This window comes from Entelurus aequoreus, linkage group LG18 (genome assembly GCF_033978785.1).
Source record: "Entelurus aequoreus isolate RoL-2023_Sb linkage group LG18, RoL_Eaeq_v1.1, whole genome shotgun sequence".
NCBI lineage: Eukaryota > Metazoa > Chordata > Actinopteri > Syngnathiformes > Syngnathidae > Entelurus > Entelurus aequoreus.
In genome coordinates this window covers 11,833,352-11,847,569 of record NC_084748.1, presented here as the reverse complement: position 1 = coordinate 11,847,569, position 14,218 = coordinate 11,833,352, and the positions used below count along the sequence as shown (strand labels likewise).

Sequence of the window (14,218 nt, the reverse complement as noted above, 5' to 3'; positions counted from 1 at the left end):
TGGCCAAAATTAATATAAAAAAATAAAATAAATATGTATATAGAGACATACTGTAATAACTTGAAGTAAATAATGAAGATTAAAAACCAATAAATATATAATTAACTAAAATCGTACCTTTTTTCATATTTGCATAGTATATACATACTATGCAAATATGAAATATTATATAATATGATATTATTAATCACACATCTTTATATATAAAGAAAGGGTGGTCTTAAAGAGGTAGGCAATTTCCAGAGGTCTCAAGAAGGTAACAAATACAAGAATGTGTGTGTGTGTGTGTGTGTGTGTTTTGCTCTCCTTCACGGTCCACCTTCGTCCCACCATCAGTGCAGACACGTTTAAGCGCGTGCAAGCGGCGGTTGTCTTATCTGGCTGCAACCAGTCATGAGTGTTCAGGCTTTGGTCACCTCCAGGTGGCTTGTGGAGGCCGCCAAGCTGCGCCACAAGAAACTTTGCATCCTGGACACTTCCTGGTACTGGCCCAAGGCGAGGCGCAGCGCCAAGAGCGAGTTCCGCGGCGGACACATCCCGGGTTCCGCCTTTTTGGACCTGGACGAGTGCTGTGACAGAACCTCCCCTCTGGAGCACATGCTGCCCTCCGAGCGGGACTTCGCAGACTATGTGGGCCGCCTCAGTGTGGACGAGGACACTCACGTGGTGGTGTATGACGCCAGCGACTTCGGTGCCTTCTCCGCCCCGAGGGCCTGGTGGATGTTCCGGGTGTTCGGGCACAGCCGGGTGTCGGTGCTGGACGAGGTGCTCAGCAACTGGCGGCGGGAGGGGCGGCCAGTGAGCGACGAACGGGTCAGACCTCAACCCGGCGAGTTCAAGGTCTCCCTAAACCGCAGTTGTGTCAAGACCTACCAGGACCTTGTGGATAACCTGGACTCCAAGGAGTTCCAGGTGGTGGACGGAAGGCCAACGGGCAGGTTCAGAGGATTGGAACCTGAACCTAGAGACAGTAAGTTTGGTTTACAAGTAAACTACTCAGTGGCCTAGTGGTTAGAGTGTCCGTCCTGAGATCGGTAGGTTGTGAGTTCAAACCCCGGCCGAGTACTTGTAATTGTATTGAATTGTGGACCCCAGGAAGACTAGTGGGTTGTTGAGGCAACCAGCTAATGGGGATCCTTAATAAAAATCAAAAATCAAATCAAATCGAGTCATACCAAAGACTATAAAAATGGGACTTAATACCTCCCTGCTTGGAACTCAGTATCAACAGTTGGAATTGGGGGTTAAATCACCAAAAATGATTCCCGGGTGCTGCCCACTGCTCCCCTCACCTCCCAGGGGGTGAAAAAGGGGATGGGTCAAATGCAGAGGACAAATTTCACCACACCAAATTTCACCACACCTAATCATCGGTACTTTAACTTTACTTTAAGATCGACCCATTGTCGGCTGGGTGCGGCTTGAGGACCGGTGGAAAATACCGTAAAACAAAACAGCGACACTGAAAAATACCTTCGGGACAAAGTCAATCCGTATAGACACAGAGGCGGAATGTGTGACAGGGTACAGTACGACGTTCGGTTTTTCCAGATCTCCGTGTGCATCCAAGCACACTGTGGAGGGAAGTGAGTCAGCTGTGTCTCGCCGTCCCACACATGCCCCGCCCCTAGCTGATGGTGCTCCACCCTCGACACCATTGCCAGAGTGTCCTGCAGACACGCTGACTCACTTCCCTCCACACACACTTTTCAGCTAACAATGCTAACTAGGCTAGCGCTTATGGTCTAATCTCCCTCTCCTCTCTGGTTCTTCCCCGCAGACACAGAACCGGGCCACATTCCCGGCTCCATCAGCATGCCCTTTCGCTCCTTCTTGTCGCCGTCGGGCCACTTCCTACCCAAGGAAAGACTCCGGGCTCTGTTTTCCTGGGCCGGCGTCGACCTGGGCCGCCCCGTGTGCGTGTCGTGCGCCTCGGCCGTGACCGCCTGCCACGTGGCGCTGGCGGCCCACCGGTGCGGTCACCCGGGCGTGGCGGTGTACGACGGCGGCTGGTCCGAGTGGTACGCGCGCGCCATGCCTGAGAACGTGGTCTCGGAGGGTCGCGGTAAGCACCTGTGCTTGACTGGAATGTGACGAACAATAAAGAACGTGGTGTTTGATGGTGTTTACTTTGGAGAAACAAGACTAAAAGTCATGATCCTTCATGGTTTTTGTTTCCTGTGTTTTGTATCTTGTGGGAGGGGTAGGAGAAGTTGGAGCTGATAAGAGAGAGACAACCCGAGAACGAACCCGAGCACGAGAGAAAGCGAGACGGAGACACGGAAGGCTGAAAAGCAACCCAAAGAGCGCGACTGTCACCAGAGGCGAGTGCTGAAAAGCTGAAGGGCAAGAAAAGAAGAGTTTATTGCAAAATAAAGAAAATCTCAAAACTGCCACGCCTGTCATGTCCGTCATTGGTGGTCCGAGGAACCCGGAGGTGCGAGTCCTCCACACCATGTTTTTAAAGCATCTCTTCCTGAAGGCGTTTCAGAGTTATAGCTTCACATTTATCTTTGGTTTTTGGGTCAAAATGCGTCCATTCTCTCTTTTCTGTCTACACACCGTGTCTGCTTGTAAGTACTCTGTGATTGTGCGCTGCCGAACATGCTCCTCTGCTCGCAAAACCAGCAATGTCATGACATGCCCAGTACCGGTACTTTTCAAACAGAGTGTAGTACCATTTTTGATTTATTAGTACCGCGATACTATAACAGTACCGGTATACCGTACAACCCTAGTTCAAACTCATCCCCCTCGGCGGGCGTTACAAATCACTGTCAGGAACAACCCGTCATAAGAACCGTTTCTAGGCTGATGAACGTTAAACCGTCAGAGTATCACAAAAAAGAGCACCAAGTCAAATTCTTGTGTGTTAAACCTACCTGGCAAATGAAACGGATTGGGATTCTGACCTTCTCAAAAAGCTCAACCGGATAGCTTCTGTTCATGTTGCAAGAGAATTTGAAGGCCTGTCAATGAAAGTGGACTACAATGAACACAAAGCATCAGACTGAGTGCCGATGCGAGGCGGACAAAGAAGGGAAACAATGTTTCATATTCACAAAGTAATCTGTGAAGAGCGAGCAACCACAGTGACGGAAAGTGAAGCCACAAGAAGGGACACACTCTGTCGTCAAGGGTCTGACGGGTCGAGTATTGGCGGAAGGCACATTCTGTGGGCGTGGCCATAATGAATGAAGCTCTACTTGGAAGTCGGAACAATGGCTCAGTCTGAGTCAGCTCTGCTTGGCAGGTAAGTCACGCTTCTGATTCTTGTATTTGCTTCAGACGTGGAAGGGACAAGGCTGGTTAGTTCACACATCTGTCAGTTAGACAAGAGTCCTGGGAGAAGGGGGGTAAATGTAAGTAAGGAACGAGCGTCTTTTAGAATGTCTAAGGCTGCAATGATTAATCGGTTAAATCGATTAATTTGATTGTAAAAAGGTTTTGATTTATATTCTGTTGTTTCGATTATTTGTTCAATGAATGTAACTATTAAAAATATATGAAATCCGTACCGCATAAAGAAGGAAGACAATTTGAAAAGACGGTAAAAGAAGGTCAAAAGGTAAATATAATGTAAAAAAGGTAAATGGAAGGTAATATAACGGTATTAAAGGTAAAATAATATGGGGGGAAAAGGTAAAATAAAAGTGGGAAGAAAGGTCAATGGAAGATAAAATAAGGTATATAAAAGGTAAAGGAAGGAATACAGAAAGTAAATGAAGTAAATAAAAGATAAATTATATTTTATCTTTTATTTACTTCATTATAAAACCAAGTAAAACAAGGTTAATAGAAGGTAAAAGAGGGTAATAAATAAGTTAAATAAAAGGTCAAATGAGGTAGATAAAATCCAACAGAATGTAAACAACATCTAAAAGACAATAAATAAAAGCCAAAATAAGGTAAAAACGTTAGAATGTAAATAGAAGGTAAACATAGTAAATACGAGTAAAACAAGATAAATAAAATATAAATAAAAGGTAAATAAAAGGTAAAAGAAGGTAAAATAATGTATATAGAAGGTAAAAGTAGAAAATACAAGTAAAATAAGATAAATAAAAGGTAAAATAAGGTAAATAAAAGGTAAAATAAGGAATATAGCATGCAAAAGAAGATAAAACAAGGTAAAAGACGGTCAAAAAAGGTGAACAGAAGGTAAAATAAGTTAAATAAAAGGTTAAAAAATAATAATATAGCAGGTAAAACAAGGTAAGAGGGGGTCAAATATGGTAAATAAAAGGTAAATTAAGGTACAACAATATATTTGATCTTTTATTGACTTCATTATAAGGTAAAAAACAACAACAAGGTCAATAGAAGGTAAAATAAGGTAAGGGTAATAAATAAGTTAATTAAAAGGTCAAATGAGGTAAATAACAGAAGGTAAACCAAATCTAAAAGACAATGAATAAAAGGCAAAATAAGGTTAAAAAAAAAAAGTTAGAATGTAAATAGAAGGTAAACGTAGAAAATACAAGTAAAACAAGATAAATAAAACGTAAAATAATGTCTATAGAAGGTAAAAGTAGCAAATACAAGTAAAATAAGATAAAAGGTAAATAAAAGGTAAATAAAAGGTAAAATAAGGAATATAGCAAGTAAAAGAAGATACAACAAGGTAAAAGACGGTCAAAGAAGGTTAATAGAAGGTAAAATAAGTTAAATAAAAGGTAAAAAAAAGAAGAATATAGCAGGTAAAACAAGGTAAGAGGGGGTCAAATAAGGTAAATAAAAGGTAAATTAAGGTACAACAAGGATTATAGAAGGTAAAACAAGGTAAAGGACAGTCAGCTGAACGGAGATACTAGAAATATCTCCCTCTCTAAGGTAAATACTAGGAGTGTGAATATTTGGGAATGATTTGATGTGATTCCGATTCCTAGGGTGACGATATGATTCTCCATTCAAACCAGTTCTCGTGTTGTAATATCTGGTATAATAGTTACAATGAAACTTTTTCAAAACAGGTTAAAAGTTAGAAAACCTCCTGTAGGTTGCATATATATATATATATATATATATATATATATATATATATATATATATATATATATATATATATATATATATATATATATATATATATATATATATATATATATATATATATATATATATGTGTGTGTGTATATATATATATATATATGTATATATATATATATATATATATATATATATATATATATATATATATATATATATATATATGTGTGTATATATATATATGTGTGTATATATATATATATATATATATATATATATATATATATATATATATGTGTGTATATATATATATATATATATATATATATATATATATATATATATATATATATATATATATATATATATATATATATATATATATATATATATATATATATATACCATATATACTTTTGTATGTATATTTATAATTTTGTATCTAAAATGTATTTTTTCTTTTAAAAAACACATTACATGTTAAATGTGTGATGATTTGGGCAGCCAAGCTCCGATTAAAATTTTTATTTATTTAATCACATTTTTTCAAGGTACGAGCTTCGTCACAAAACCAATTAAACTTGTAGCCCGAGGTACTACTGTATACTGTATTTTATGTTAAAGTTGACTAAACAAACTGCAAATAATATTCAATATGTAATATTATAACTGAAAATGAATGTATTTGATATAATAGTTATAAAAATCATAAAATAAATACTACTTTGTGGGAATTCTGGAATAATGGAGGGAACACTGTACCGAAACTCATGTACATTTACACTCTATGGGAACTTGGACAACTTTTGATGGAAAATAAGGGGAATGGATATAATCTGTTCTAGGGTCAAACTATCATCAGTTTGCATGACTCCCAGTCACTAATCATTCTTGCAAGTCACCATAGAATAGGAAAATGTCAAAATCGTCGGAAATCCCAGCAACCGGTGAGTGACACCATGTTAGCCTTCAGACCTCTTCTGCTTGTATTCTACCGGTTGGACTTTCCCTTGTTCCTTTAATGTCACAGCTGACACTTGTCCGTCACACACCGGGGTGGAACTACACGCTCACAATAAAACCCCCTTACAAACCACTTCCTGCCCCACTCTTTCATGAAAGTGACTGCTGGTTCCAATAAGTGAACATTACCGCACAGTGTGGCATGCTACTCCATTTTTCGAGGCGGGAAAATTTTTAACACCGATTAATCATCTTTGTCATTCATTTGATTCGACATTTTAGCAGTGGAGAATAACTCAAAATGAAGGGTGTCCCGATACAATTTTTCACTTCCGATACTGGTACCTGTAGTGTTGGCCAATGCCGACATTAATCCGATACGATATCAGCATGAATTCTTTTGCATGTGTGCAATGTTAGGAAATGTTTGATCAAGTGAAATTAGTCACACAGAACAATGGCAGGTATTAAAAACACTAACCTATTTATTATCATTATTAACCATCCGGTGTGGACTTTTGCTGTCTTTAAGTTGAAGTGTTTTTTTTTTTTTTTTGGCAACATCTAGTGGCCAGTATAATTCATTACGTTTAGCTCATGACACACTAAGCTGAATGATGCGGACACGTTTGTTACTGGATACTTTATTATAAACTTCTCTGCCTTGGAGACTGTGGAGAATGCATATATGTTTAAGAGTTCTTTCTTTATTCATGTTTGAAGCAGCTAGTATTTTTCCATTTACAGCATACTTGCCAACCTTGAGACCTCTAATATCGGGAAGTGTGTGTGTGTGTGTGTGTGGGTGTGTGTGTGTGTGTGTGTGTGGTCTTGGTCGGGGGTGGGGGTGTTTGGGGGCGGGGGCGTGGTTATTTACAGCTAGAATTCACCAACTCGAGTATTTCATATATATATATATATATATATATATATATATATATATATATATATATATATATATATATATATATATATATATATATATATATATATATATATATATATAATGTATGAAATACTTGACTTTCAGTGAATTCTAGCTATATATATATATATTTGTATTTTTATTTTATTTACATAGAAAAAAACAAACTTGAATTTCAGTGTTCCAGTGGCTATCCATTAGATGGCAGTATTGTCCTGTTTAACTTCTCCGTTCATGATGAGTATATCATTTCGGCCGCCATGTCTGTAATTTCCTCGTTCTTCTGCTTCGTCTCCTTGCTGTGCGCGCAGTTGTGCACTCTATAAAAGCCCTAGATGTTATGACGTCTTTGGGCAGGCAAGCTGTTTATTTTGTGGGAAAGCGGACGTGAGAACAGGCTGTCCCCACTCAGTCTCAGGTCCGCATTGAGCTGGAGGGGGCGTGGCCTCCAGCTCCGGCTGAATACCGGGAGTTTGTCGGGAGAAAATCTCTGCCGGGAGGTTGTCGGGAGAGGCGCTGAATATCGGGATTCTCCCGCTAAAAACGGGAGGGTTGGCAAGTATGATTTACAGTGTATACACTGTATACTTGTCTCTCTTTGTCTGCAGATATCTGTGTAGTCTCTTCGGCATTGGAATGTGGGTGGGATGCATCCCCCTCCTTGTCTTATCAGTGTTAGAGCAGGGGGATGCATTCCTTTCTGGGGGGGGGGGGGGGGGGGGGGGGGACTGTTTGTGTATTCAATATGTTGGCTCTGCCCGTTTGAACGGCAGACCACTTCCAGATGTCGATATGAAAGAACAATTGGACTGGTCTCCTAAAGCTTTAGTAAAACTTGATAATATTCCTATTCTGTCTTGAAGGTCCTTCTTACTCAGCATATATGTCATCGAAAGAACTTGGGATTGACCGGTGATTTAAATTCCCTGAGAGGGAGACTGGTCAGACGCAACAAGACTTTGTATGCAGGGCAGGAATTTAACCGTTACCGTCTTTCGCCGTAATGCCCAAAAAATGTACCAACATCTGCAGCAGGAACATGCCGTGACCACCCTTGACTTTTTACTTGTTAATGGACTGGGGCTCTAACGGTAAACGGTATAATGATAATTACCGAAAAAAACGTAATTTATTAATGCATTTTAGGCAACACGAAGTAAAGCGAATGCGCACTAGCGGCGTTTGGCTTGATAATCAGGGCGGACTAACTACGCGGACTTTGCTGTGGAGATTTCTCCTCGGAGTAAACGGAGCCAAGCGCTTGGTTTAACGTCATTTTACGTCGCTTCCCGCCGTGCGTTTAAGAGCACACCGCTGTGTTTAGATGGAGACAGGTGTGGACAATATTGGAGACATATGTACTTGTCCCCACACTAAAAGTATACAGCGAAGGAGAAAACTATTTGATGTTTTGCTGCAGGTGATGTGTCGTGAACGTTGTCACAACTTGTTTATAAAGTCTTTACTTTGTTTACTGGGATGTTCACTCCTCCTTTGTTCAACTGCAAACTGTATCAGTGTTCAAATAACATCAATACTGGCTAAAATGTTTGGTCACCTCATCGAACTGAACGAAGGCTGTGAAGATTGTGTATTCGATGTGAGAGGTGTCACTTCGTTTTTTTGTTTGTTTGTTGGCCAAACTGTTGTACTGATGAAACACTAGGGAGGTGTTGGAGAAGAACAAAGCTTGTTTATTAGATTTCATCTTCATTAGCCAAACTTGCTTTGTGTTTTATTTTGATATCAAAAAGTAAACACCATGTTTTTTTTGACATTACTTGTGTTTTTTTCATGTCTCAAAAACCATTCATGTGACACAGCATTTTGTTAATGTTTTATTGTGTATAGTTAATTCCTATATGACATATTTCTGCTCAAACTCTTAAGGGATCTGTCCTGATACAACATCTACATGTACATATGAATGTACAGAACTTGGAAAAAACTAACAACAAAAAAACCCCCCATCTATCAAAATGTAAAAATAGAGATAAAGGCATCATGTAATGACAAAAAGCTGACAAGTTGATATTAATAAAGAATTAAAAAAATAATATTTGTCTTTAGATATATGGATAACGTTTATCTATAGCCTTTTTATTAGACATTCCAAATGACATGATGGTATTACATTCACACCCCAACGCTGCTTTACCAAACAATCAGTAATCATGATTTCAATATTGATAACAATAATCTTAAACTATTACTTTAGCCATAATTGGCAGCCCTAGATCTCGTACATCAGGGGTGTCCAAAGTGCGGCCCGGGGGCCATTTGCGGCCCGCAGCTAATTGTTTACCGGCCCGCCACACATTCTGGAAATAGTATTGTAAAAATAAAAAAAGAACATTAAAAAAAGTGGAATGAGGTGAAATCTAACGAGAAAAAGTTGCAATGTTGACACAAAGCTGCCATGCAGGCTGTTTTTTTTTCTTTTGTCTTTCTTCATTTTTCTTTTTTTGCCATTGCTCAAAAAATAAAAATAATGACAAAAAAATCCATGTTATAATGAATTATTTTCAGGGCTCCAATTACTTCAAAATGTTTTATGTGGGAAATATTGCATATATTGTGTAGTGGCCATATAAAAACATCAAAGTTTTCTTTGACAAAAGCGCAAACAAAATAATAGTTCCAGCATAAAATCGACCGATATATCTGAAGTTGATCTTGTAACTTAAGTGTTGAAAGTAAAAGAAAAACCTAATAAAAATGTGTCACTTCATGAGTGGGGCACCTTTTGGATCCCAAATTTAGTGATTTTTTATTTATCTTTTCACTGTGATTACTCAAAAATATGAAAGAATTAAAATCAATGGTGTCCTGCATTATTGATCCTTTAGGGCTCTAATAACTAAATACTGCATATTTCAGTTTTACTATAAAAAAACTAAGTTGTTTTTGACAGAAAAGCCATAAAACATTTTTTTTAAATTTGTATTACTTTATATCAACTTGAAGTTTGTATAGAGATTTACTGTAAGCGTTAAATAATTAAAAAAAAAAAATAATCTGACTTATTTTTAACATTTTAATGACTGAGACCCTTTATGGTCACCGGGACCCCTAAAGGTAAAATAAATAAAAAATGCATATACTTTGTTATGGTTTGAAAATGAAAAATATCAAAATGACCCCCGCATGCTTTAATTTTTCCGTGTGCGGCCCTCAGTGGAAAAAGTTTGGACACCCCTGTCGTACATGAACACTATTTTTTATCTACACTACCGTTCAAAAGTTTGGGGTCACATTGAAATGTCCTTATTTTTGAAGGAAAAGCACTGTACTTTTCAATGAAGATAACTTTAAACTAGTCTTAACTTTAAAGAAATACACTCTATACATTGCTAATGTGGTAAATGACTATTCTAGCTGCAAATGTCTGGTTTTTGGTGCAATATCTACATAGGTGTATAGAGGCCCATTTCCAGCAACTATCACTCCAGTGTTCTAATGGTACAATGTGTTTGCTCATTGGCTCAGAAGGCTAATTGATGATTAGAAAACCCTTGTGCAATCATGTTCACACATCTGAAAACAGTTTAGCTCGTTACAGAAGCTACAAAACTGACCTTCCTTTGAGCAGATTGAGTTTCTGGAGCATCACATTTGTAGGGTCAATTAAACGCTCAAAATGGCCAGAAAAAGAGAACTTTCATCTGAAACTCGACAGTCTATTCTTGTCTTAGAAATGAAGGCTATTCCACAAAATTGTTTGGGTGACCCCAAACTTTTGAACGGTAGTGTATATGGACAAAAAGTGCAGTTACGTCTTATGGCCATCAGGTGCCATCTTTCAAAATGATTTTATATCCATCCATCCATTTTCTACCGCTTGTCCCTCTCGGTGTGGCGGGGGGTGCTGGAGTACATATGAAAATTGTAAAAATAATAATAATTAAAAAAAAAAAAAAATTATGTTAGAGATGTCCGATAATATCGGACTGCCGATATTATCGGTCGATAAATGCTTTAAAATGTAATATCGGAAATTATCGGTATCGGTTTCAAAAAGTAAAATGTATGACTTTTTAAAACGCCGCTGTACGGAGTGGTACACGGACGTAGGGAGAAGTACAGAGCAGTTGCACCTCCCAGTCATACTTGCCAACCCTCACGATTTTCCCGGGAGACTCACAAATTTCAGTGCCCCTCCCGAAAATCTCCCGGGGCAACCATTCTCCCGATTTCCACCCATACGACAATATTGGGGGCTTGCCTTAAAGGCACTGCCTTTGCGTGCCGGCCCAGTTACATAATATCTTCGGCTTTTGACACACACAAGTGAATGCAAGGCATACTTGGTCAACAGCCATACAGGTCACACTGAGGGTGGATGTATAAACAACTTTGACATTGTTACAAATATGCGCCACACTGTGAACCCACACCAAACAATTTTGGGAGAACATCCGCACTGTAACACAACATAAACACAACAGAACTCTTCCGGGACGCTACAATATACAACCCCCCCTCCCCCGCTACCCGTACCTCCTATCCCCCCGCGCCCCCAACTCGACCCTGCATCCCCCAACTCCGCCCACCTCAACCTCCTCATGCTCTCTCAGGGAGAGCATGTCCCTAAATTCCAAGCTGCTGTTTTGAGGCATGTTAAAAAAAATAATGCACTTTGTGACTTCAATAATAAATATGGCAGTGCCATGTTGGCATTTTTTTTCCATAACTTGAGTTGATTTATTTTTTAGGAAAACCTTGTTACATTGTTTAATGCATCCAGCGGGGCATCACAACAAAATTAGGCATAATAATGTGTTAATTCCACGACTGTATATATCGGTCATACTTGCCAACCCTCCCGTTTTTAGCGGGAGACTCCCGGTATTCAGCGCCTCTCCCGATAACCTCCCGGCAGAAATTTTCTCCCGACAAACTCCCGGTATTCAGCCGGAGCTGGAGGCCACGCCCCCTCCAGCTCAATGCAGACCTGAGTGGGGACAGCCTGTTCTCACGATATAAACAGCTTGCCTGCCCAATGACGTCATAACTGTAGAATGATCGAGGGCGAGTTCTTGGTTTCTTATGTGGGTTTGTTGTTAGGCAGTTTCATTAACGTCCTCCCAGCGCGGTAACAACACACAACAACAGCAGTCACGTTTAGTCTACCGTAAAGCAGTTTGTCTGCCGTAAACAGCAAGGTTGTGACACTCTTAAACAGGACAATACTGCCATCTACTGGATAGCCTCCAGAACACTGAAATTCAAGTATTTATTTTATTTATATGTATAATAACATAAATATATATATATATATATATTAGGGGTGTGGGAAAAAATCGATTCGAATTCGAATCGGGATTCTCACGTTGTGCGATTCAGAATCAATACTCATTTTTAAAAAATCGATTTATTATTATTTTTTTAAATTAAATGTATTTATTTATTTTTTAATTTTTTTAATTAATCAATCCAACAAAACAATACACAGCAATACCATAACAATGCAATCCAATTCCAAAACCAAACCCGACCCAGCAACACTCAGAACTGCAATAAACAGAGCAATTGAGAGGAGACACAAACACGACACAGAACAAACCAAAAGTAGTGAAACAAAAATGAATATTATCAACAATAGTATCAATATTAGTTACAATTTCAACATAGCAGTGATTAAAAATCCCTCATTGACATTATCATTAGACATTTAGTTTATGAGATGCGATGCAAGTGTAAGCCACTGTGACACTATTGTTCATTTTTTGTATTTTTTTTTTTTATTAATGTTTGTAATGATAATATCAATGAGGGATTTTTAATCACTGCTATGTTGAAATTGTTACTAATATTGATACTGTTGTTGATAATATTCATTTTTGTCTCACTACTTTTAGATTGTTCCGTGTCATGTTTGTGTGTCCTCAATTGCTCTGTTTATTGCTATTCTGAATGTTGCTGGGTCGGGTTTTGTTTTGAAATCGTATTGCATTATTATGGTATTGTTGTGTATTGTTTTCATTAAAAAAATAAATAAATAAAAAATAGAAAAAAAAAATAAAAAATCGTTTTTGAATCGATAATCGTGTTGAATTGAAAAAAAATAAATCGATTCTGAATCGAATTGTGACCCCAAGAATCGATTTTGAATCGAATCGTGGGACACCCAAAGATTCCCAGCCCTAATATATATATATATATATATATATATATATATATATATATATATATATATATATATATATATATATATATATATATATATATATATATGAAATACTTGAGTTGGTGAATTCGAGCCTAAATATATTCCCCTCTTAACCACGCCCCAACCACGGCCCCCGCCCCACCCCCGACCACGCCCCCCACCCCCCACCTCCCGGTATCGGAGGTCTCAAGGTTGGCAAGTACGATATCGGTATCGGTTAATATCGGAATCGGTAATTAACCACGCCCCAACCACGGCCCCCGCCCCACCCCCGACCACGCCCCCCACCCCCCACCTCCCGGTATCGGAGGTCTCAAGGTTGGCAAGTATGATATCGGTATCGGTTAATATCGGAATCGGTAATTAAGAGTTGGACAATATCGGAATATGGGATATCGGCAAAAAAGCCATTATCGGACATCTCTAATTTATGTATATATACATCTCCTGCCTTGAAAGAAAATCATGTTGGCCTTGGTGTCCTTCTAACTTGCCTTGGTGCCCTAAAATATGAGCCCTCCTTTGAGGCAACACTTTCCTTGACCTTAACAAGTTAAAATTGGAGGCCTGTGTATGTGTAAGTAATAGGCAACTATATTTGATAATTGTATTGTTCAATTATTAGTAGGTATGTCTAGCTAGTGTTGAGCTTCCGTGTAGCTACTAGCTCCTAATAGTCTATAGTTTGATGGGAAATCTGAGGACAAAAATACAAAATCTGATGGAATAGTCGATATTGTGGTGGAAACTTGTTTTTTTTACAACGTTTGTCTATGTGGGAAGTTTGTTGCGATTTGCGTCATCACGACGCGGAGTAGGTCTTTATAATCTCATTCCCAATTTAGAGTTTCCCCGCTTCCCCTTCCTTGCCGTCTGTCTCTCTCACTTCTGCCTCGTCGCTCTCATAAGCGTGTTCGATTCCCTTCTCGAGAAAATGAAGCTGCAAGCGGGTGAAAATATTAGAAGCATATTGTTCATGTGTAATTCCGTAATGCAGAAAATAAGCACAATAATACGTGACATTGGGCAGGTGTGTGGAGCTAACATGGCAGCCGTAAACCAGTGGTGTCCAAAGTGCGGCACGGGGGCCATTTACGGCCCGCAGCTGGAGTTTTATAGTGCAGTGATTTCTCCAGATTCTCTGAACCTTTTTGAGGGTATTACAGACC

General features: G+C 38.8%; 2 protein-coding genes across 6 annotated transcripts in view; both read left to right on the top strand.

Moving 5' to 3' along the window:
* The first annotated feature begins 347 nt into the window (after positions 1 to 347).
* LOC133633797 (3-mercaptopyruvate sulfurtransferase-like) lies at positions 348 to 2,361 on the top strand. 4 transcript variants are annotated; one of them, XM_062026501.1, is made up of 3 exons: positions 348 to 970; positions 1,781 to 2,065; positions 2,214 to 2,361. In XM_062026501.1, the coding sequence occupies exons 1-3, from the start codon at positions 394 to 396 to the stop codon at positions 2,333 to 2,335; spliced, it is 984 nt and encodes a 327-aa protein (XP_061882485.1). In that variant the 5' UTR covers positions 348 to 393; the 3' UTR covers positions 2,336 to 2,361. The 4 variants fall into 4 exon arrangements, with proteins under 4 accessions (XP_061882485.1, XP_061882484.1, XP_061882483.1 ...); XM_062026500.1 differs by having other exon boundaries at positions 2,208 to 2,355; XM_062026499.1 differs by having other exon boundaries at positions 2,202 to 2,355.
* A 368-nt stretch (positions 2,362 to 2,729) lies between these two features.
* LOC133633793 (uncharacterized) overlaps positions 2,730 to 14,218 on the top strand; it is a 41,690-nt gene continuing 30,201 nt past the window's right edge. For both annotated transcript variants that reach the window (XM_062026494.1, XM_062026495.1), the window contains exon 1: positions 2,730 to 3,253. The gene's annotated coding sequence lies outside the window, so the exon portion shown is untranslated. The remainder of the gene's footprint in view (positions 3,254 to 14,218) is intronic.

What these genes read in the sequence shown, in the direction of transcription:
- LOC133633797 (XM_062026499.1), top strand. Translation starts at nt 394, where the DNA reads ATGAGTGTTCAGGCTTTGGTCACCTCCAGGTGGCTTGTGGAGGCCGCC. An exon ending in GGAACCTGAACCTAGAGACA is followed by an intron (nt 971 to 1,780) that starts GTAAGTTTGGTT and finishes TCTTCCCCGCAG; the next exon opens with ACACAGAACCGGGCCACATT. An exon ending in CGTGGTCTCGGAGGGTCGCG is followed by an intron (nt 2,066 to 2,201) that starts GTAAGCACCTGT and finishes ATCTTGTGGGAG; the next exon opens with GGGTAGGAGAAGTTGGAGCT.